A 22,790-nucleotide genomic window follows, 5' to 3' on the forward strand; every position below is an offset into this window, starting at 1 on the left:
ACCTTCAACAGATATATATTAATTGAATCATTATTAACTGTATACCTCTGTATCCTGAGACAATGAACAACTTAAAGGCAAAAGTGTTGTTTTCTTCATCTTTGTATTTACAGAAAGCAAGCACAATATTTAGCAAATAATGACTCAATTGTTATTTTAATTTTTAAAGACCATGGGTGAATGTTATAATATATAGGCCTGACTTATTTTCCTCATCCATAATGTATTAAAAACAATATATATCTATTTATGTTTATAAGAAATAGTAAGATTTTAATATTTCTTTTAAAGATAAGAAGTAAAAATCCTCCTAATTTGAAATTCAAGACTTTCAGGAAAAAAAGTACTAAATTATATATTCCATCATATATGAATTTTTTATTTGCTTTGCTAGCTTACATGTTTAATGACATTTTATTGGTTCAATGCTAAAATGCCAAATTACTTTTTAAGCAATACTAATTACCTGTAATGCTTTTACTGTTTCCTTCAATCCTTCTATTTCTTTTTCTTTTATTTCTGTAGCAAGTTGATATTTTCCCTTTAAGTAAAAAACTGTATTTCAGTATTTTCCAATGTAAATGATATTATTAATGGGGAAATATAAGAGCTCGAGAACCAAAATCTCCACTTTCAACCTAATTCTTCACAGGCTTTAAACTTGTATCTGCATTACAACTTATATGTCTAATAACTTCAAAATATTATAAAATTACAATTTAAGTCCTTTATAAGATTATAAATATCATGAAATGGAAAATCTTATAACGACAAATCATTTTATCAGTAGAGCATTCTTGAGAACTTAAGGATTCTATTAATTATTTAATTCATATAACTAGAATAAATACATTCTAATTAATAAGAAAGCTACGTTTGTCTTATAAATTTAAGGATATGGGAGAATTTTTAAAAGAAGGTCTTTTGCTAAACTATAAATTACTAATATTATAAAGAGCATGTTCATTAATATAATAAAAAATGTATTAACTATTAGATAACTAGAGAAAATATTTAATGCCAAATAAATTTCTAGGTTTGGAGTTATGTCCTCTTTTCCAGTTGGTCTGTACCCAGATGCTAATCCTTGTAATGTTTTTTAAAGAAGAAAATTACATTCAAAAGGACCAAAAACCTATTATACTTAATAAAAATATTGCAGCAGAGTAGAAAGAGCATTAGTTTGGGGGCTGAAGAGACCTGTGTTCTAGTTCCAACTTTGCCACTTCAAAATGGGAGCATCAAGTCCAGCAGGTCATTTAATCTTGCTGGGCCTCAGTACTCTCAGTTCTAAATCAACAGCGGTTAAGTAACATGATTCCCTTGGGTCCTTTCTGTTTCTAAGATTTTAAGCAATTAACAGTCGCCATTAGTTTATTATTAATGCTCCTTTCCATTATGGTGAACAATTGCTATTTAAATACATTTAATTGTGCTTTAAATTATTAAAAGGATTAATACCTTTTCTTCTTCCAAGGCACACATCTTCATTTGCAACTGACAAACAATTTCAAAAATTAAAATACAGGTAAGTAAACTGCTAACAGTGATATACATTGGTCAGTGAGACTACAGAAATATTTTATATGTATATATTGTTTGAACTTAACATAATATGAATACCCTAATTTTACACTGAAAATAATAAAAGATATAAAAGGGGGAAACAGCAAGTCACCAAAGAAAATGAACAATTCAATCACACTGATTAGAATCACCAATCATCCTTGAAAGTTTGTTTTTCCCTTCCATAATTTTTCTTAAATGTTTCAGTAATTTGCCATCTACTCATAAATAATAATAGAACATTTTCTGAGGACACACTTATATGAAATCTATATTACTTGTATTTGCATTGACAGTATTTTCTGGGAATTTAAAAAATGCACGTGGCAGTCTAATAAATAATGATATTTTAAAGCAGAAAAACTATAGCAAATGTGCCAAAGAAAAACTAATTAAATAATCTAAGTTCTAAGCAATACAAGGATAGTAGGCAAAGTTGTCAAGACATAAAATTTTTCTTTGGAACTTCTCCATGTCATTTTCTGTATTTCTCATTACATTTAAGAATCCTTTCTTTAAAAAAGAAAAGAAAAAGAACACAAGAGCACTTTCTCCTCTACCCTTCAGATGCCTGGATATTCTTATTTTGCACAAAGTACCTTGTGATAACAGAGATATAGACTTGCTCTGTCCTAGAGAAGACTATGCTGTACATTTGGCTTCTGCTTCCTTATCTTTCAATTAAAACTTCCATAACTTTGGTGACGTCAATCTCAGACCAAAAGAAAGAAAGCTTATCATCTGCTTAAATAAATCCATACTACAGTGAGAATTACCAATAGCCTTAACCCATTAGAGATTTACATCATACAGGTTTATTTCTTGTTATACATTTGTCTTTCTAAACATACACACTTGGAGATGAAGAAAAAATGAGGAAAGGAAAAAGGAATTTAAAAACTGGTATGCTGGAATGGCCATAAGGAAAAAACATTTCCAGCAGATATTTCCCCATGAGCGTATTTCTTACATTCATAGTTACTAACTAGGGAATGAAGGGAAATTTGAGGTAGTAAAAGAATTCGAAATCAAAATAACTAAGAAGTTTCTATTCATTTCTTTGAAATCTTTTTTTTTCAATTTTTCTACAAATCTTAGTTGTTAATGGTTAATATTTACAGAGGCTTCAGTGCATGATAATCACATTCCCTCATCTTTTACATCTCCCTACTTGCATCTCGGCTTGTTATCAGTGTTATAATTCTGGCTTGAGTAAAGGAGTAATGTGGAAAAGGTAAGATCTAGGAAACTCCAATTAAACAGAGAAGGGGGAAAGGGAAAGAAAGCATAAGACACACATCACTAATCTTATTTAGGACAGATGAAAACACATCTCCAAGAAGATAGTTTTCCCAGTTTCTCTCCATAACTAACTCATTCTATTATATTACACTTTATTATCAGTTGTGATTCAAAATAACTATTCATTTCCTGCTTCCAATAATACCATTTTTGTGTTCAGTACATATGGAGAATAACTTATAATATTCATGAAAATGAGGAAAAAGTGCAATATTTAAAACTGTAGTGTTTGTCTATCCTTATAAAATTACCTGCTTTTTAAAAACTGCCATTGCTTCTTTGTGTTGCTTTGCTAATGTTTCCTTTTGATTCTGAAGATTTTCCTATTTTAAAAAATTATGAAAAATTAAAACAAATTCTTAGAAACTTTCAGTTTTAAATTTTAATTGAATTCATAATTTAAATAAGTTAAACATACTTATTACATATATTACTTCGTGCTCCTGAAATGAAACTTTAAACTAATTTATGATTTTTTAACTGTCAGAATCAGCATACAGTAATTTTGCTTCCAGCTGCTTCGTGATAAAACACATCGCTTTTTAAATTTTTTAACTCTAAACATGGCTTGCTCCAAAGCCTTCTTCAAGAAAATATCTTGAGAGTAAATAAAATTAATATCCTAGTACATAAGCAGACTATAGTCTTAGAGTTTCCAAAGAAATCAATTTTATTATCAAAGCTCTACTGTTCCTATGGCAACATATGATTCTTTAAATTCACTGAAATAAGTTTTTACAAAACCAGAATTACCACAGGGCATTTCTGAAAAAATTCCACATATATGATTCCATTCATTTTATTTCCTTCTCCTCCTCCCCTTTTTTGGCAGAAGTTGTGTGCTCTGTTCTTTAGATTCAAGTTTGAATTTTTTCTATTTTTATTAAATAATTCTCATAATAAAAAAATAAATTAGGCCTAAGAGCACCACTTTCAAATGTTTCTATTATTTGACTCTATGTTTCTAAATACATGTTGGCTTAACAATTTAAAAAATTTATCTACTGATCTCCTATTATGATAGTCGGGAGTTTAGCTTTCTTGTACACCCACTACCCTACATCTCTTCCCTCTATTCCTCCAAAAGAGTTATATAAAAAGTGTGGTTTAAATCAATAGTCAGTATTTATACTATTACGACATATAATTTTATTCGATATAGAGCCATACAGGATACCATGATTACATTTCTATTCTTATACAACTTTCTATTTTTCCTGGGGTTAACAATTAATTTAAAATACTTTAATTCTCATAGCTAATTTTTAAACATTATCCTCTGATTCTTGAATTCTGATTCTTATGTACCTCCTGTTCCCACTTCAATATTGCCAAATAGTGAGAAGTGCCTTCATAGTTAAGCTTCCAATTTTAACTGTTAAAATTAATTTGGTGGAAAGGTATGAGAAGCACTATAAAAATGTTTTTATATAGACAAGACTGGAGATAAAATCCGATCTGATACTATTATTTTTTTATATTTGATTACAGTACGTAACAACAGCTTAGAAAAATGTTACAATTCTGAGGTTTCACTTCTTAAAAAATATTTTGACTCCTCTATAACACACGATGTTTCTCAGATATAAAATAGTTCACAGTTTTCAGTGTTACCCTCAGCTATTTTATTATCTGAAAGTCTGAAAAAATTTTTCTGAGTTTTCTGGAAGCCCAAATGTTATTAACAGTTTTAGCTGAATTTTCTTGAGAGTTTAAAATGATGCACAATTCTCTGAATATGTTTAAGAAATTTAGACATTAACTTTGCAATTAAATATTAAAATACATTTTTAAATAGATGCTGAAAATGCTAATCTGAGAAAAAAATACTCACCTTTTGCCATTTAAGTTCTTGTATCTCCACAATAATTTTACCAATCTGCTCTTCATACTGAATTTCTGCTTCCTAAGAAGAAGAAGGAAATGCTAGGAAAACTAAGACTTTAAATCTTCCAGTATTAGCCCCTTGTAGAGAGAGATAAAAAGAGCATCTTCCCACCCTTACAACAAGAAAAATTACAAATTAAATAGACAAATCCATCACAGAAATGAAATCTCAGATTAACCAAGAAATCCAAAATCTGGACAGATACAGGTGTCTGCTGGGAGAATTGAACTGCAGTATTTGCTTACCTAACACATAAGCCACTAAGTACTGATAAGAAACCTCAGCTAAAAGTCCTTAATAAATTGCTAAAGGCAGAATGTGGCCTAGTATAAGAATGTGAATCCCCTGGAGACTCCAGAAATAAGGAGGTTTATACCTTCTACCAGGCTTTTCTTCCAGGAAACCGAACAGGTACTGGTACTGACAGAGAAGAGTGGAGAAAAGTCCTGAGAAAGCTTTCTCTTGTGGTACTGGCTGGAGAGAAGAGCAGTTATAGGCCATCTTCCTTATTTCCCCTACAAACCAAAAACCTTAATCTGCAGGAAAAAGGACAACAAAAACTGTTGTCATTAGGACACTAGTGGAAACCTTCTGCAACCAGGAAAAGGGACCAACAATCACCACTGAAAACTCTACTGAGACAGAACTGTCTTCCTTACCTTTCCCAGGAAACAAAAGCTTAATCTACAGGGGGAAAGGCAATAAAAACTACAGCATGAGAGCACCCGTGGAAGCCCATTGACGCTAAGAGAAGGCTAGAGAAATAAAACAACAGTTCTATCACTGAAGAAGAGGTAGGAAAAGATGCTAGGCCCAGCATTTAAATATGGAGGAGGGATCAAAACTCTTTGAAGACCCAACCCTAAGACTAAAGTTCACTTAAGACCGAGGCTTAATAAGAACGTTAGAGAATGCCTTTGTTCCGCCCCCTGCTATAACCGCCCCACGAACAAGAACAGGAAGATACAGCTGAAAGAACTGCAAAGAAGGACTTGCCCTGGGAAGCAGCACACAGGGAAGACCCAAAGTGGGGAGCCCCAAAGCCAGGCAGGAAGCAGTTATGTAAAAAAACCCTCTGATTTTGTTTAAAATAATGTAATACTCCTGAATTAGCCCACATCATAAACACAAAGTATCACCAGAGAAATATGAAGCTTCTGTTGAAAACTTTAATAGGTAGGCTAAAAACTGCCTGAGTGCTGAACATGTGCCTCAACACACATACAAAGAGCCCTTCTGCAAAGGCTGGGAGGTTGTTTTTCTTTTTCTTTTGGTTCCATGTATTTAAGGAAATCTCTGTTAAACAAAGCACTAGCTGATAACTAAGCTAAGGGCACAATGACTTCAGTGGCCAGACATGACAAAAACTGCAGACCTTATATAATTATTTCAGTCAAAACCAAACAAACAATGACAACAAACAACAACCCAGGGGAGAGCGAGGAATCCTGATTCCAGAGTTGCCAAATATCCAAAATGGCCATGCCCAGTTCTAAACAAAAAATTACGACGCATCCAAAGAAACAGGAAATTGTGATCCACATACAAGAAAAAAATTAATAGGAACTGTTAATGAGGAAGTGTAGGCAAAGACTTACTAGACAAAGACTTTTAACCAACGTTTTTAAATATGCATAAAGAGCTAAACAAAACCATGTACAAAGATACTGCAGCCACTAAAAAGTTAATAAGAGAATGCTACAAACAAGTTTATGCTCACAAATTTGACAGCTTACAGAAATAGACCAATTCTTCAAAAACTATGAACTACCAAACCTCAACCAAGGTGTTATAGATAATATGGTCCTATAAGCATTAACTTAAAATCTCCTCTCAAAAATATCCAGGCCCACAGGGTTTCACTGGAGAATTCTACCAAACATTCAAAGATGAATTAACACTACTTTTACACAGCCTTTTCCAGAAAAATATAAGGGGAAGGAGCATATCCCAACTCATTTTTTGAGACCTGTTTACTATGACACCAAAACCAGACAAAGACTACAAAAAAAGAAAACAAAGACCAATATCTCTGACAAGTTCTGATGGAAAAATCCTTAATACCATAATAGCAAATGGAATCCAACAATGTATACAAAATGATACACCACAATCAAGTAGAGTTTATTCCAGATATGCAAGGCTGGTTCAACAGTTGGTTAAATTCACCATATCAACATGTAAAAGAAGAAAAATCATATGACTGTATCAATTGACACAGAAAGGGCATTTGACAAAAATCTAAGACTCACTCATGAAAAAAAAAAAAATTCTCAGCCAGTTAGGAATAGAGGGAATTAATTCAATTTAATAAAGAGCATTTATAAAAACACTACGTTTAACATATTTAATGATGAAAGAACGAATGCTTTCCCTCTAAGATCAGGAACAAGGCAGGGCTATCTACTCTCACTGTCCTTATTCAACATACTCCTTACTGGAAGTTCCAGCTACTGCAATAAGGCATGGATGGATGAATGGATAGACAGAGAGAGGAAGATTGGGAGTGGGGAGGAGACAGTGAGAGGAAAAGAGACAGTGAGGGGGGAGAGACATCAGGGTACAGGGGAGGGAGGAAAGGGAAAGGACAGCAGGGAAGTGGGGTGGGCAAAAGAAAGGAAACAGATCAGAGTTCAGAAAGAAGTAAACTGTCTCTATTTGTATATGACACAATTGTATATATAAAAAATCCCAAAGAATCTATAAAAAATTTCCCAGAACTAATAAAGCAGCTCAACAGGGCCATGGGATACAAGATGAACACTCCCCAAATCAATCACATTTATATACACTAACAACAAAAATGCAGAAGCCAAAATGAAATAATTAGGCATACACTTAAACATGTACAAGACTGATATGCTGAAACATGGATGAATTTAAAACATTATGCAGAGTGAAAGAAGCCTTACCTAAAAGAGCATATACTGTATGATTCCATTTATATGAAATGTTAGGAAAAGCAAAATTAATTGAATATGGAAAAAAATGCTTCGTGGGGAGGGAGTAGGTATAGAATTTGCCTGGGAAGGGGCATGAGGGAACTTTCTGGGTTGATGGAAACATTTTATATCTTGATAAGGGTTTGCATTATGCAGGTATATGCATCTGTAAAAATTCATAAAATGTATTTTATGATTTGTGTCTTTCATTGTATGCAAATTTTACTGTAAAGAAAAAAAGCTGTTAACAAATTTGAACTGCTTAATGACATACATTCCAAAGTATTTAGGAGGAAGTGCACTGATGCCTGCAATTTACTCTGATATCATCAAAAATGAAATTAAAGGAGAAATAGATAGACAACTATGTGATAAACCAAGTATAGTAAAATGTTAATAGTGCATGAGTGTTCACTGTTAAATTCCTTCAGTTCTGCTGTATGTTTCATAATTTTCATAACAAAATAGAAGAAATCAAAGAGTGGATGCTAACAGATAACATGTTTTTGTCATTAAACTTTTTTTTAGGACTCTTACACATTGTTTATTACACACACACACACACACACACACTAACTTATGCTATGGTATTCAAAAGCAGGCTTTAATGAAAGCTGTCTCATTTAAAATGCTTTCAGTAGTAAGTAGCAACAACAAACCCCAACTCACAATGGCATATGAGACTTATCTCACATGACAATTACTGAACAATATCATCAAGAACTATGATTCTGCCCATCTTTATATTTTGCCATTATCCAAGTGATTTATTTTCCTTAGGCTCTTCAACTCTTGGTTACTTTCATTGCAAGCATTAAGGACAAAAAAATGACATTATCCTGCAGTGGAAAAAGTATAATCTCTTAATAAAATGATAAAACTTTTCCCAGAAGCTTCCCAACACACATCTTCTAATATTTCATTGGCCATAACTAGGTTACATGCCCACTCCTAAATCAGTCATTGGAAAGGGGAGTGCACAGGACCTTTGTGAGTGGTTAAGACCAGTCAGGATTTACCTGACTCACATTGGTGAGAGGTAGACCCTAAGACACAATCTGAGTTCTTCCAACATGGAATAAGGGAAGGAATGGATACAAACAGTAATACATATCTCTATAGTCAAACATATTGAAAAAGGAAATAACTGTATACACATTTGGAGGGGAGGTAAATATAACATGCATGTTTTCCCAAAGCAGTTGAATTGAAAATGTACAAGATACTGCTTTATGTGCACCTGGTTATACACTTCTCTTTTAGTGGCTATAGTGGGTTCTGAGATCATACTATGATTTAAGTATTGTTCTAAGCATTTTTAATGTACTGATTCATCTTAGGTATAATTTTTATGAGGTAAGTACTCTTATTGCCAACATTTTATAGATGAGGAAACTGGCATAGCAAAAGGATAAGCAACTAGCCTGAAGTCACATACTAGGTAAACAGCAGAGCTAGTATTTGAACCTAGATGATCTGTCTCCATAATCTCTTAAACACATCACTATATTACCTTTAAAAGATTGGATCTATAGGATAGTATAGATTGTTATGATATACTCCTTTTCTTCAAAAACTCCAGAATTTAGTCTTCATATCCCACAAAAGTTAGAAAACCACTCAAAATCATATTACCTATTTTAAATATACAAGTATATTCTGATTATTTGGTAGAACACTTAAAAGAACAAGAAATATGTGTTAAATGAAAAAAATAGAATTTTAAGAATTACTATGAATGTTCTAATATTAATTTTTTTATTTCAGAGATCATTGTAATAGATTAAGTTGAGTGATATAAAAACAGTTTAAATACTAATCAAGAAAGAGATATTTAAAAATATGAACTTTTAGGCTATACCATATACATTACATATTTATCTAGAATATTTTGTAGCTAATCAAACCAAGAAACTATCTGAAAGAGTGATTAGTACTTTATTAGACAACATGAGAAAATAAACTGGGCAATTTTGTAAGAGGTGGATTATGAGTTTGAAAAGGAGACTATAAGTACCCAGTTACAGTTTTGGCTACTTGATCATGTGCCTGCTGTACATACTATGTCCCTAAATCTTTTCAGGGTCAAGAATTGAAGAGGCCTGACCAATACACAGCCCATCTTGTAAAACTACAGCCTGAAGCAAGCACTTTAAAAAAACCATGACACTTTCTAAAGGTTATAAAGAGTAAATAAACCATCAAATTACTCTTTTATTGTTTTTTGTAAAAACACTTAAATCCTTGTAGTCCTAAGGCAGCTAATAAAAAATAAACATTTTTAAGGTTCTATATTCTTGGATACTTTATTGAAGTTACAGATGGGATTTTCTTACAAATTTAATATACTATTTTTCACTGACAATTCAATAAGAATTTTTATTAATAACTTTTGAAATCCACTTGAAGAATAAATGGAAGATAAAAATGAAAACTTCTCCCCCCAAATAAATAATTTTTAATAGAAAGCGTAAAGTTAAATTAAAATCTTATCATAGAAGCATATTATAATGTTACCTTTCAGCAATGTGGATAACAGCCATTTTATCAGTTTTCTATGTAATATAAAGATATATATTCTACAAATCATTATAATTAAAAAGGGGTATGAGCCTACTCATAGCATAGCTAATTTTATGGGGCACTGAAACACCGCTTTACTTACAATGTTATACTATTAATTACCTATTTTCCTTTACAACTTCCTTAGCAAATCATTGATATTTTATAATACTCAATTTCCATAGGCTTCTATTTATTACTAATTTAAAATTCCAGGATTTACTTCTGTTTAGATATTTAATAAATTTAAAGTGTCCTTTGTCTGAACTCCCATTATATTTCTTCATATTCTATTATGATACATAATATATACTGTGTGAGAGTATAGTAATTCATTTGTATGTTATGTTGTAACTATTAAATTTTAGACTCTCTTAGGGCAAGACTGAATAGTAGTTTCCCAAAGATTATCAAATGAATGCATATTTTATAAGTTTGAAAGTTCTGTGGTAGAAGTCTTTCATTCCCAATGTATAAGATGATCTGGCTTAGAAATATATTTTGTTTAAAAACTTTCAACCCACTTCCAATGTTTAGAATTTAACAGGTTTCACATTAAAGTCTAAATTTCTAGTTTCTCTTCAAAAATTGGAAGAGCTGATAGTTCAAGGCCCATTTTCCTACATGGCAACAATTTTCTGGAGTTGAATGGCAGATAGGTTGAACTGAACACCTGGGCTCTCTAGTTCAATACAACTCCTACCCTATTCACATTACATGCCACAACCTGAATGCTGAAGGAAGATGAATTTGTGGCCTCTCTGCTATTGTGCATTCCTACTCATCGGTTATTCTGTAGATACATCTGATAAAGGAATTTACCAGAAATGGTGTCTAACTTCTAAAAAGCACCCATTATGGATTTAATATAAACTTTTGTTGATTCGGACTGTTTATCTGTAGATCATTATTAATTTAAAACGTTGTATTTTTTTTCAAATATTATCATTACCAATTTAGATCCACAAGGAAAAAAGTGGGTAATCTCTCCGCCCCTCATTGTTAATTACAACACAGCTAGTGAAATATAGTTTAGTGGAGTAATAAAGTGGTTTGTCTGATATTGTCTCATGATTAGACTAGATTTGGGGGAAGAATACCAAAGAGGTATAGTTCCCTTCTCACCACATCATGAGTAATTGCTATTCACATGAATTACTGAAAACACATGAATTTTTTCTGGTGATGTTAACCTTAATCACTTAAAGTGGTATCTGCCAGGTTTCTCCACAATACACGACTTTTTTCCTTTGTATCTTCTAGTCATTAGAACTTAGTCCACAATTAAGGCAAGCAAAATTAAGCTCGACTTTGTAGAAGGGAGGGTATTAAACAATTTGTGAACATGTATAAAACCACCACCATAACTTACGAAATCTGGGTAAGATACTGTGTGACAATGCAACAACTGTTTCTCAGTTTCATCCTCTAATTTTAGCATTCAGTAGATCTTGCCCACAGCAATTATTACTGTGATATTCCAAGGGTGATTTCTTTATGTCCCTTCTTCCTCCATTTATTAATTTGAATCTTCTGTAAAGAAGATTTGTTCCATCTCTCCCATTTACTTATTTATTCATTTATTTATATCAGTAGGGAATAACAGATATTTATTTTCTGGGTTATTATCTGATAACATCATTATTTTGTTACTTGAATTGTTCCAGTATTGTTATGGGGAGCTATTTCAGGTTGGCATCTATATCCTTTCGAAATGTTGTTTTAAGCACTTCCTTCTTTTCCAGCACTACAAGACGTCTTAGAACAAGCCATTTCTCTGAGGATATTTAGATAATGATACTTAGAACCAAGATCTGGGCACTATACATGATTGCTGCTATTGGAGTGTCACTACTTCTAGGCCCTTTCAGCGGAGCTAGAAAATATATGTACGTATACTAATCCATGTATATACACATGTCTATATTTCTGTATCTTTCTTGTTGTAATTATATCATGAGTTCATGCTAATATCTGCAGTTCTAATCCAGCTCCACATAGCTCATTCTAGCCTTCCCCTCTAATCTGATATCTTCTTCAACAGAGAAAAACAATTTTTACCTAGCTGTCATTGTCTACAATTTGGTTATTTGTTTAACCCTACCATACCTGTAAAATAGTTTGTCTTACTCCGTGAGAAAATTTACCGATCAGAAATAGTTTGTGTACCTTTTCCTCTTCAACCTTACAGTATCAAAAACTGTTTTCCAAAGTTACTTAAGTCAACCTCTTTTCCTTCCCATTCCTTTCACTGAGGTGATGTCATCCATTGGTAAAACAGATACATATATTTTCACAGTCTGCATTCCATCCTGGAATTCTTCCCACATCCTGATTGAACTTTATAAAGTTTGCAGAGAAGCATGGAGTACTGTTTCTACCACCACTATAACATACAGAATGGTTCATCACTCCCAAAAATTCTCTTATGCATTCCATTTATAGTCAATCCCATCCTTGAACACCTAGCAATCACTGACTTGTTTTCCATCCCTATAGTTTTGTCTCTTCTAGGATGTCATAAAATTGCATTGTATAATACATAGACTCTTGGAACTGGCTTCTTACACTTGAAAAAAAAAATCATTTAAGATTCGTACCTTCATTTTTGAGGATATTTTGAGGAAATAGATTCTAGGTTATTCTTAGGTTATTCTAAGTTATTCTTTTAGCACTTCAAAGTGTCATTCCATTGTCTTCTGTGCTGAATAATTATTACTGCGAAGTCCACTATCAATCATATTATTAATCCTTTGAAAATAATGGATATTTTCCAACTCAGGCTACTTTTAAGATTTTCCATTTGGTTTTTCAGTAGTCCTTCTACGATGTATCTGGGTGTGGTTTTCTTTGTAGTCATCCTACTTGAGATTCACAGAGCTTCCTGAATCTGTATGTGGTGTTTCATTGTTTGGATATTTTCTGTCATCCAGTTCTCTAATCCTGTCTTCTGTTGTGTCTGTGCAGCTATTAACTCTATTAAGTTCTTAATTTTGGATACTGTATATTTCACTTCCATAATTTCCATTTGATTCTTTTTTTATAATTTCAACTCTGGTAAAATTCTGCATTTCTTCTTCTATTTTCTCAGTTTTCTATTTAATTTCTTCGATGTATTGATCATTATATTAAATGTCCTTTTCTATTTAAAATGTCCTTTTCCAAATCAGTTTTATTTTTATTGACTGGTTTTTATATTGGTATTTATCATACAGTATTTCTCGGCAGCCTAATACTTTATTAATTTTTATTATAAAATGTCAAATATAAACCTACAGAAAAGATGCCAAGAACACTACAAAGAACTCTTCCTACGTAACCATGGCTCATGATTTGATATATATATATCCCTCCAGAACTGTTTTCTGTGGCTATTGTTTATTTTGATTTTTTTAACAACTTGTATTTTTTTCGTTAACAATATATAGGCAGTCCTCATGGTACAAAACACACAACTTTCAGTTACCTTGATTTGGTTAAAACACCACCACTTCCACAGCATGGTTCAAATTTCAATTACCAAGGTACATTATTGAAAGTAATTGCAGAAACTTGACTGCTAATCTTTCGATCCACAAATCAATACAGAAATAACATGTACATCATCATGAGCAGTGATCAATCAAGTCACTTCTTTCACAGTCTCTCAATGATTGGTCACTGTGTATCTGTTATTCGGTCAATGCAAAGATAGTAAAGTGTGTAAGGTGTGTTCCCTTCTTGTCTCCCAGTGATAAATTTATATAACATATTACAAAAACATATAACCAAAAGAAGGAATTGGACAAAAAAGATGAAAGTGAAGATAAATAAACAAAGGAGGGGAGGAGGATAACACAGAAAGTGAAATTAATGAAAGTACAGAAGAAAATGCTGACCACAGGAATGTTAACAATGCCGCCATTTGAGAAACCCCAGAAATGTTGCCAGAGAAAAACAGAGAAGGTAAACGTATCAACATAAATGAGGAAAATGATTGTGAGAAAAAGGATGAATATGTCCCAGTGGAAGTGATGCCAGCAAAAATATCACATTAAAGGAGCTCTCAAAGATATCTGATAACACTGAAAATGCAAAGGATAAAATGTAGGAAGCTGATACAGACTTGAACAAAAGTAATGTAATTTGCAAAGGCAGAGAAATGATGTTACTCCATATTGCAAGTTACGCACCAAAAATAAAGCAAGCACTGTCAAACTATTTTGATTAATTTTTATAAGGAAATAACACACTTTAATCTCAATGCACCTAATGTTTTAAATTACAGTGTACTAAATTAATATTTTTTCATTCTCCTTTACATTTATAACATAAGGGAAAATGTGATGTTTTCTCAAATATTTTTAAGTCAAAGAACAATCGTAACTTCTACCATTCATTATTAAGATTGCTTTGCATGTTTTCAACTTGCAGAGTCATTTTTATGGTCCCACACTACCATGCACCATGTACATCTCTCCCATGTTAGTATATATGTGCCTACCTTATTCTTTTCAAGAGCTACATAACATTCCACATATCTGATTCAGTCACCTAATTCTGCATAGCAGACCATTCCAAAACTTACTAATTTAAAATAATTTATTAGGACTCACAATTCTGTACTTTGGGCTCAGCTGGGCATCTGTTCTGCTTCACATACTATAGATCAGGTTATTCATGCAGATGCATTCATTTGGTGCTTTGGCTGGGGCTGGAATTACCATGATGTTCTCTCATTCCAGTCTTTCTCCCCATGTAGCCTTTTATCGTTAAGTACTCTATTCTGAATTTCATGGCTAGAAGTTATCCTAGACAAAAATGTAAACTGTTCGTATTTAATGATCAGGAAATTCTACAGTTTCAATTTGGACAGACAAAACTCAATTTTTATTTATCTTCTGTACTAATAATTTATATCAACAAAGAAAGAATAGTATTCATTTCTGAAAAATACTGCCAACACTGGGAGTTATTCATCGTTTTTAATTATTTCCAGTACTTTGCATTTATTTTAGTAGTAGTAGAGTTAAGCAATATTTTTACATATTTTATGATTATTCTTTCTTTTCATTTTTCTATTAAGTTGTCTCTAACATTTTTTAACTTTATTTTTGGTGGTTTTAATTCCATAGAAACTAATAATTTGTATATCATCATATCTAGCCATCTTTTCCTTTAGGAAAGATAGCCTCTATTCCCAAAACTTTAAAATTATCTCTAATACTTACTAGTATTTGTATATCTTTTTCTTTGCATTTAGTTTTTTCTCCTAAATTTTATTTTGGTGTATGATATATGAATTGCCCAAATGCCATTTATTGACTTCTTTTCTTTCCTCCACTGGAATATTTTTTACTGATGTATTTATTCCTGCAACAATATCAGATTTTTAATTATTAAAGCATTAGAGCATCTTTTAATATGTGATAGAGCAAGCAACAATTCACTAACTTTTGAAAATTTTCTTGTCTATATGCTCACATATTTTTTTCTTTTTCCAGCTTTACTAAGATATAATTGACATGTAACATTAGTTTAAGGTGTACAACATGATTTGATATATGTATATATTCATACATTTTTCTTATAGATATAACTTTAGAATCATTCTGCCAAATTTTAAAAAACATCCCACGGGGTTTTTACTGGCATTGCATTAAGTTTTGGATCTTGTCTTAGTCTGTTGGGCTTCTAAGTTAAGGCTGGGTAACTTATAAGCAGCAGAAATTTATTTCTCACAGTTCTGAAAGTCTGAGATTAGGATGTTTATGTGGTCAGGCTCTGTGTCTGGTGAGAACTGCTTCCCAGAAGATAATGTCCAATGGCAGAAAGGGTTAAAGAGCTCAACTGGGCCTCTTTCATAAAGGCACTAATCCCTCATGATTTAATTACCTCCAAAAGCCCTATTTCCTAATACCATCATACTGGACATTAGGTTTCAACATATGTATTTGGGGGGCACAGAAACATTCAGACCATAGCAGATCCTTTGAAGAAACTTCTAGAAATGAAAAATGTAATCATAGAAATTAAAAACTATGCAAGCTTAGATAGCAGGTAAAAACATCTGAAGAGACAATTAGAAAACAACAAATGAATTATACAGAATGCAATAAAGAGAGGCTAATAGATGGAAAATATAAAAGAGAGTTAAAAGTCATAAAAGAATGATATGATCCCACATGCTACCTAATCCAGAAGAAGATAACAGAGGAAATAAAAGTGAGGCAATGCTCAAAAAGATTACAGCTGAAAATTTTCCTAAGATTCAGGAACCAAAATGAGTCCCAAGAAACAAAAATAAATTCATACCTTGACTCATTAAGACCGGAGACCATTAAAATAAAGAGAAGATCTTAAGAACAAATAGAAATAATAGATTATATGCAGAAGAATAATTAGATTAATAACAAACTTCTCAATAGCAACAAAAGAATTCAATAAAATATCTTTCAAATACTGACTTAACATAAATGTCAATCTATAATCCATGGCAAAATAAAGACATTTTCTAGCAAAAAAAAAAAAAAATTTAAGAAAGAAAGCTTTAAGTTTAGCATTAACAAACCTTTCTGTATCAAAACTAATTAAGGAAATACAGACTATTCTGGCCAGTCTCTGGAACACACAGAAGATGGCTTCAACATTTTTTACCAGGATAAATCTTAGAAGACAGCTAAGACCTAAAATTACTATTTTTTTAAGGCTATTTGCAACATCAAATCCAAGATAATTTATTATAATTGCATATTTTTCTCTCTACTATTTGGGAAGATGCAACCCCTTTTTCTATTCATTTACTGACTACCCTGGAAATTTTAATATGCCCATGTAACTAAACAAAGTCTTTAGTTGGTCAATATCTTTACCTCCTGAACAATATCAGGACCTAAGAATCAATCCCATCCAGGTTTATCAATAATTGTGTTTCAGTATTTTAGCCCTATGTTTTTTAGCTCTATAAATTAAATATAATCATTCATTTTGATTGGATCTTAATCTTTTTTGCTTTCTTTTTTAAATGCTAAATAAAAATATCTCTTCAAAATTACTAAGGAGAGATATTAAAAATTTCATTGAAGATTCAGGAGATCAGGGAGCGCAAGTGAGGCAATTGATATCTCATAAATAGTTCTCAAATAAGATCTGTTCTTACTTAGCTGTGTCATACATGCCTGCACAGCATTTTGTAAAAAATGTTCACAGTAGGTTTATTCATAATAACCAACTAGAAATCACTTAGGTGTCTATCAATAGGTTAATGAAAAGAACAAACTGTTACATTTATACAATAGAATACTACTCAACTACAGAAAAAAGGAACAAACTACTGATATATACAACATAAATGAATCTCAAAAATACTATGTTAAGTAAAGGAAAACACGCAAAAGAAAAATACTATGATTCCATTTATATGCATTTCTGGAACAGAGATAAACTAATACATGGTGAAAAAAATTGCCTCTGGATGGATAAGGATGAAGAATAAGTGAGAAGAAGCATGAGGAAATTTTTCTGGGGATAAGAGTAACGTTCTCTATCTTGACAAGGGTTTGGATTACACAGCTGTATGCATTCGTTAAAGCTCATGAAATAGTGCATTTCAGAACTATACCATCTCATTGTATTTTACATTAAAAAATACACAAAGAAATATTGAACTCTAGTTAATGATATGCATACTGAAGTATGCTAATTTCAATCTTACATGGAAATTCATCAAAAAAAAAAAAGACCAAGGATAGATATGAGATGAAGCACAGAATCTGGATGGTGGGTGTATTGGAGTTCCAATGTTGCTATAACGAATTACAACAAATTTATTGCCTTTACACAACTCAAGTTCTGGAGGTCAAAAATCTGAAATGTTCTTTACTGGGCTAAGATCAAGGCGTTGGCTGGGCCACATACCTTCTAAAGTCTCTAAGGGAGAATTCCTTACCTCTTCCAGCTTCTTGCATTTTTTGACTCTGGCTTCTTTCCTCCATGATCAGAGCCAGCAGCATAATGTATTCAACTCTCTCTCTGACCATGCCCCCTAATTTTGTCATCATATCTTTTTCTCTAATTCTGATAATCCTTCCTTCCTCTTATAAGAACTGCTGTGAATACACTGAGCCCACCTGAATAATCAATCCAGCATAATCCCTCCATTTCAAAACTTGTAACTTTATCACATCTGCAAATCCCCTTTTTGATGTAAGATAACCTATTCACAGGTTCTGAGGATCAGGATGTAAACATCATTGGGATGCCATTACTCTCCCTACCTTAGTGGGTATGTGAGAGTTCATTCTGAAATTCTTTTTAACTATTATGTATTTTTGGAATTTTTCTTAATAAAATATGGGGAAAAATTAAAATCCAACAAGAATGATAAAGTGTTGCCATTATGGTGTGAAAATCAGTAACTATTTTTTTTTTCAATAAAAGAAAAACTTGCCCCTTTTTTAGAATAAAGTTCTCCTTTCAGTGAGGAATGTTGCTAAAAGTAGTATATATTGCATTTGGTTACTAAAAACACTTTTGCTGTTGCTACTCTGAAATTTTTAAAATGATTTTTAAAGGAAGCGTATTTTTCAAACTGAAAATAAAGCAGACCAAAATATGTTTGAAACATAATAAAACAGAATATAAAGTCTTAAATAGCTACCTAAAGTTGCTTTACTTAGAAAAAAATACCATTTTAAGCTAATTTTATAAAAATAGTTCTTTTTAATGCTTATCCAAGAGATCCTTTTTTTAGCAGGATTTCTTATTAAAGACTTATTTTGATAATAAGTAGCTTTATACAGGAACACTGCAGTAATTAAATTTTCTTATTATGATAAATTTCAATATTTTTAAGTCCTAAAACAAGGTTCATATAATAAAAATGTTTCAAGTCTCTTTTCTCTCATATTTATTTACAATAAATGTTAGCTGATTTATCAAGTATTTAACAATCTGAAATTGTCTCTTGTGTTTTTGCTTTAGCTTATAAATTCTTTCTCATTCTCTGATGTCAACTAAATCTAACCTTTTCTCTTTTGCTTCATTATTTGGACTGTATTTCTTCTTTCTAAATAAAGTTTATTTTGCAAGGCCTTTTTTTTCTTAAACCAAAAAACTGGACAAATGAAGTTCTCTGATTAAAAAAGTATCTGAAAAAGGCACTTACCCTTCTCATACGTAATTCTTCTAATGCTTCTAGTAAACTTGTTTTGAAATCTAACAGCTGAATAGAAAACAATGTCTCTGAAGAACTTTGAAGAGCAAAGGTGGATGATGATGACTCAGTCCTAAAATCGTTCTCCATATTAACATTTATTGCCTGTAACATAAAAAGGTTTTAACTGTAAAAAAAAATCATTTATCATTTTTCAAATAAAAGCATGGTTGCCATAAAAATATAACCTGTATCCCATAATATTCTAGGTTTAAGACTGAGTAACAATTTTGTCATTGTTCCTATTCTGATTTTGATAATACAAAACACTTAGCAATAGTGACCTATGCTGTTTCTCTGTGGCTGAGGCTTTTTCTGTTACCTTAGTACCCTCAAGAACTAAATTTTCTACCCCTAATACCTGTCTCCTAAAGGCTGGGTTCCTAATATTTCAGGCAAGTCTTGGCCCTGCACTAATAATTGTTTCATACCAAGGCTGATATAAACATTGTGCTTCCTAAACTTTGCCTTGACATAAAGTACTTTATAAGGATGATGTGAATACTAATAGCAATGCAATCTTTAAACCCAACAAAGTTAGAAGAGGAAGACTGGGGTAACTGCCTTTTATTAAAAATCAAGGCATTTAAATACCTTTCTCAACTCAGAAAATGTATGAGTTAAGCTGCTTTTCAAATTTTCATTTTAATAATTATCCATTCACAAGTAGTTGTAAATGGTGAGTAGGATTCCTACCCACCATTCACTTAGCCTCTCCCAATCTTAACATCTTGTACAAAAATAGTACAATATAAAAACTGCATATCTGACATTGGTACAAACCAGAGCTTATAAAATTAAAACGGAAAAAATGTAAAAATACTTATTAATTCAAAAAATAACAAATCCATGAAATCTTAACATTAAATAACATTTTTATGAAAATATTTTCCCAAACAAAAAAAATTTAGCAATAAAAATCGCAGTTTTCTATTTGTAAATTTCCTTTATATCTGGCTTAAAAGGAGAAAACTGGATTCTCACACCTGCTTCTGCATTCAGTGTGATGCAATATCATATCGTGTACTTTATGGAAAACTCTGTACTCTAGTGAGAAATGAAAATGAAGAAGGCAAATAACATCATTATATTACTACGAAAGTATTTTTAACCTCGCAGACCCCCGGAAAGGATCTTCTAACACTTTTGAGAACCACTGATGTAAACTGACCATTGAGTCAACCAAAACTTGTGCTACAAGTATACTGGAAAGATTGAGGAAGGAGGGAACATGGTGGTGATTGTGAGTGATGTAAGTGAACTAAATTACTATAACAGGATATAAAAATACAGTAAAAATGTATACATCAAGAAAAAGAATTACGTGACAGTTGACCCTTGAAAAACACGAGTTTGAACTGCGCAGGTCTACTTATACTCATTTTTTTCAGTAAATACCCATACTATTTTCAACCCTCAGTTGGGAGATCTTGGATGAGGAGGGCCAACTGCATACATGATCTATATTATTTTATATAGGGGACTTGAACGTAAGCAAATTTTGGTATCTTTAGGGGGTCCTGGAACGAATCCCCTGCAGATACCAAAGAATAACTGTAGTTAAGTTTTGGGGGAGTCAAAAGTTACATGCAAATTTTTGACTGCATAGGGGTCAGCACCCTAACCCTTGCATTGTTCAAATGTTAACTGTATTTAGATATATAAAGGTAAATATCAGAAGAAATAGCCAAAGTAATTGAACATAGCTGACTCTGGGATGTGGGAATGGGGAAATATAGGTAGGCCAGGTGATTGCTGTTTTTCAATGTGTGCTTATCAGCCCTGATTATCTTTTAACCAAAACGCAAATATTATTTTGGTTAAAATAAAAAGTTAGCCAAACAAAGCAAAAAAAAAAATTTCAAATAGGTCATGATCTTGCCCTTTGAGGTTATCTAATGTAAGAGTTGTCTTGAATACCTAATAACTACTGGTAAACATATATAGATATAAGCAGGTATAATAGATATGCATACAGAAGTATATGGAATTAGAATTCTTTTGGCAGCAGATCATATAAAATCTGACTGAAACTAGCTTAAACAAGAAGGGCATTTATTATTTTACATTATGGAAGTGCAGAGGTTGGACAGACTCCTGGTATGATATAACTGGTGCCTGAACAATGATGTCAAGGATCAAGATTCTTATCACTAATCTGCCATCCTCACTCCCTGAAGCTGATTCCGCTTGTGGTCAAAGATGGCTTCACAATTCCAGGTTAAGACAAAACAATATCCAACACAAGCAAGAGCTCATTTCCTCCTGTGACTCTTAGGAGCAAGGAAAACTTTCTCAGAAGCCTCCCATCAGAATATATTTCCTTTCAGATCTCTTTGGCCACGATTGAGCTGCTTGCCTATTTATAAATCAATCAGTGGTGAGAGTAATGGCATTGTCATAACTGGTTTAGTTTAATTTTCTGTGGTAAAGATAATGTTGGGGAATTACCTACAATGATTCCAAATACATTTTAAAATAATTACATATTACGGTTGCTCAGCAAAAGGAAAGGGCCATTCTAATAAGTGACATCAAAATGTCTTCTTGAAGGAAAAGGTATTTTAGTAGAGCCTTGAAGGGTGGTTAAGATTTTAACAGATCAAAATGGGAGAAGGGGGCACATACAGAAGAGGGTTTTTTTTCCATTTCTTGTTTTGCTTTGTACATGCCACTTCTTCCAAATGCTCCAAAAACTGTCAGTCACATACAATTTTTCTAAATTTTCAAACACACCAAATGATTTTAGTCATTATTTTCCCACATCCTTCCATTCTGCTGCTCTAACCTGGCCTGGTTAGCTGGATGCACCACCACTGTTTTATAGTTTTTCCACTGACTTTTTCTTGTGTTGGAACCTGTTTTCTGGCTATGCCATCTTTTGTTTTTCCCTCATTTTGATAAAGAGTAGCCCCCAATAACTTCTTATTAAAGGGTAAATGGGAGGTGAATTTCTTAAATACAGAAATGTCTGCAAATTGTCATTCCAACTTCATACTTAATTGATACTTTGGTCTCAGCTGTGGGAAAGTCTGCTTACACTATTTCTTTAATAGTATCCTCCTCATCTTCTGTTTTCTTTCTGGAACTCCTTTTAGTAAGACATTGGATCATGTATATTGGTTATCTAATTTTCTTCTCTCTCCTAATTTCCACCTTACTGTACTTTCATTCCACTTTCTGATCTTCTCCCCTTTATCTTCCATTCTGTTGAAATTTTCCATGTCTTCAACATCTAAGAGTTCTTTCATGTTACATGATTGTGTTTTTTTCATAACATCCTGTTTCAGTTTTCTGAACATGTCCCCAAGATCAATAGACATCTTTCCTCTCAGGC

The 22,790-nt window shown here is 32.3% G+C and overlaps 1 protein-coding gene across 1 annotated transcript in view; it reads right to left on the minus strand.

The window, feature by feature from the left end:
• The window catches only part of CCDC73 (coiled-coil domain containing 73), a 66,999-nt gene extending 47,456 nt beyond the window's left edge, over positions 1-19,543 (minus strand). The window contains exons 1-5 of the mRNA XM_006908007.3: positions 19,406-19,543; positions 4,703-4,774; positions 3,120-3,191; positions 1,462-1,497; positions 467-541 (exon numbers count right to left, since the gene is read on the minus strand). Of these exons, the coding sequence (XP_006908069.1) occupies positions 467-541; positions 1,462-1,497; positions 3,120-3,191; positions 4,703-4,774; positions 19,406-19,543 (393 nt within the window). The remainder of the gene's footprint in view (positions 1-466; positions 542-1,461; positions 1,498-3,119; positions 3,192-4,702; positions 4,775-19,405) is intronic.
• Positions 19,544-22,790: the final 3,247 nt, after the last annotated feature.

Source organism: Pteropus alecto, unplaced genomic scaffold (genome assembly GCF_000325575.1).
Source record: "Pteropus alecto unplaced genomic scaffold, ASM32557v1 scaffold71, whole genome shotgun sequence".
Lineage (NCBI taxonomy): Eukaryota > Metazoa > Chordata > Mammalia > Chiroptera > Pteropodidae > Pteropus > Pteropus alecto.